Source organism: Lycium ferocissimum, chromosome 1, assembly GCF_029784015.1.
Source record: "Lycium ferocissimum isolate CSIRO_LF1 chromosome 1, AGI_CSIRO_Lferr_CH_V1, whole genome shotgun sequence".
Classification (NCBI taxonomy): Eukaryota; Viridiplantae; Streptophyta; class Magnoliopsida; order Solanales; family Solanaceae; genus Lycium; species Lycium ferocissimum.
The window spans coordinates 23,632,538-23,634,896 of NC_081342.1; the positions used below are offsets into that span (position 1 = coordinate 23,632,538).

The following is a 2,359-nucleotide window of genomic DNA, read 5'->3' on the forward strand; positions in this document are numbered from 1 at the left end:
TTCACAATCACAAGTCATAATAAAATGCCACAATAAAGGCTAATAAACTAAGCAAAAGCTAATGAAGTAAGAAGTTTCCATTAACAAAGGCAACAGGAAGATGCCATATTACAAAAGCAAGAGCTTGGGAGCTTTTGAAGCAAAAACAAAAGCTAGTAAGCTTTTAGAGTGGAAACTAGGTTAGACTAACCAAGAACCAGGAGTTTTACAATTGTACTCTACGAGGTTTCATATCTTGAAATGTCTTAATAATAGTATCATTAGAAATATTATCAAATATAACTTTTTCTAGATAAGACACCAAACAACCGCTAAAAAAATCGTCACTCATTTGACTCCACAAGTCATTTTTGATAAACTTCATTGTCAAAAAAGCTCTTTCAAGGGATGCAGTGGAAAATGGCAGAAGCAAAGCAAGTTTCACCAAGCAGAATACAAGAGGATAATTTGAATGTTTCTTTGTCTGAACTAATCTTTTCGAAAGAACACAAAGCCCTTTTATATTGAAGAACCTTTCATCAACATCACCAACATCAATAATGTAACTTGCAAGTTGATTCTCAAGAGTACCCATATTGAATCATTAAAGTCATCAGGATAAAATTTAGCCATTTTCATTATCTTTCTAATGTCAAAACTGGAAAATGAGTCAATTGGATTCAAACAAGTAATTCCATGAAGCAAATCAGTCGTCGCTTCGCCAAAACAATCTTTAAGTTCTTGAAGTTGCCAATCAATAATATTGCAAAACACTTCAACATGAAAATGATGTGAGACTTTATTGTAACGAAGTCTCCATCGTGATCTTAAAGAGCTAACATATGGCTCTTCAAAGTTAGGTACGAAAATGCCATGCTTGATACAAAACAAAGATACCTTAGAAATAAGAGAATTCCATCTATCATCCCTATACGCTTGCAACCTTCTTTTTGCTACTTCAACAAGTAGCATGGCATTTGCCAAATCTTGCTCCTTTTTTTGTAAGCATTTATTAAGCTCATTTGTTATTCCTAAAACATCACTCATCAAATGCAACATGAACACAACCTCATATGTTCGACAAGTTTTGAGATATCCCATTGCCTTGGCTCTTTCATCCAATAGTCGTGCATCAAGAACAAGTGATTCAAGAACATTAAGAATAGAGCCAAACATAAGAATAAAATCATTAAAAGATTTAAAATGAGATCCCCAACGAGTATCACAAGCTCTTGAAAGATCAAGTTCTTGATTCAAGCCCCTACCGGTTGTGAGCTTACCCAAATCTAATGCCTCTTGAATTCTTTCTTTTTGAGAATCTTGAAACTCATCCATACGCTTAAAAGAAGATTCCAATACATTCAAAATATTTGAAACCAATACTACAAGTTTTCCTACTTCAATATATTTTTTTGAGATCGCAACAAGAGTTAGTTGAAGTTGATGAGCAAAACAATGAATGGAATGGGCCGATCTACTTTCTTGCCAAATCAACATTTTAAGGCCATTGATCTCACCTTGCATATTTCTTGCTCCGTCGTAAAATTGTCCACGCACATCTGATAGAGGCGAAGGAATGTTGAGCAAGTAAATTAATAATTGCCCTCTTTAGAGACAAAGCACTAGTATCTTGAACATGAACAATGTCAAGAATTCGCTCCATCACAAATCCATTTTTTTCAATATATCGTAAGACAATAGTCATTTTCTCCTTGCGTGACACATCAAAAGACTCATCAACTAGTAAGGCAAAGTAGTCACCATTTAATTCCTCAAGACTAGCTTTAATTGTTTCTATCTTACAAGCACTCACAGTATCTTTCTGAATCATTGGAGAAGTCATTTGATCATTTTGAGGATCCTATTCCAGTACATAATCACAAAATTTATCACACTTTTTCTCATACCATGAGAGAATTTGAAGAAAATTACCCATACCAAGTGATGATTTAGATCCATTGTGACCTCGAAACGCCAATCGTGAGTTATAATAAGTCTTATTACATCAACTGAAGCACTTAAGCGAACCCAATACGCATGCTTAAATTGATCAAATTGCCTTCCAAGTGCAAATTGAATAGACTGTTGTAGCCGCAACAAATCTTGACATTTCTTTTTTGACTGGTTATGTGGGCTATTCGGTAGACCAATATGTTTTCCAAGACTTCTTTTTCTGCCAACTCTTAAACCTAATAGTTGAAACTACTTCACCTCCAGCTTGATTAGTGTTATGGCCTTTAAATAGATAAAAAATACAAACAATAGACTGCATCTTTACTAACACTATACTCCAACCAATCATGATATATATCATCAAACCATTCAGACTTAAAACGACGCATTGATCCAGAAATATTCGTTTGAGGATACTCATGTTTTA

At 34.3% G+C, this 2,359-nt stretch overlaps 1 protein-coding gene across 1 annotated transcript; it reads right to left on the reverse strand.

The window, feature by feature from the left end:
- Positions 1–498: 498 nt before the first annotated feature.
- Positions 499–1,314, reverse strand: LOC132063436 (uncharacterized). Its single transcript, XM_059455975.1, has one exon. It carries the CDS (start codon positions 1,312–1,314, stop codon positions 499–501), a length of 816 nt encoding a protein of 271 aa, XP_059311958.1.
- Positions 1,315–2,359: the final 1,045 nt, after the last annotated feature.

Bases quoted from the DNA above. Each gene is read 5' to 3' on its own strand.
- LOC132063436 (XM_059455975.1), bottom strand. From the start codon at position 1,314: ATGGATGAGTTTCAAGATTCTCAAAAAGAAAGAATTCAAGAGGCATTA.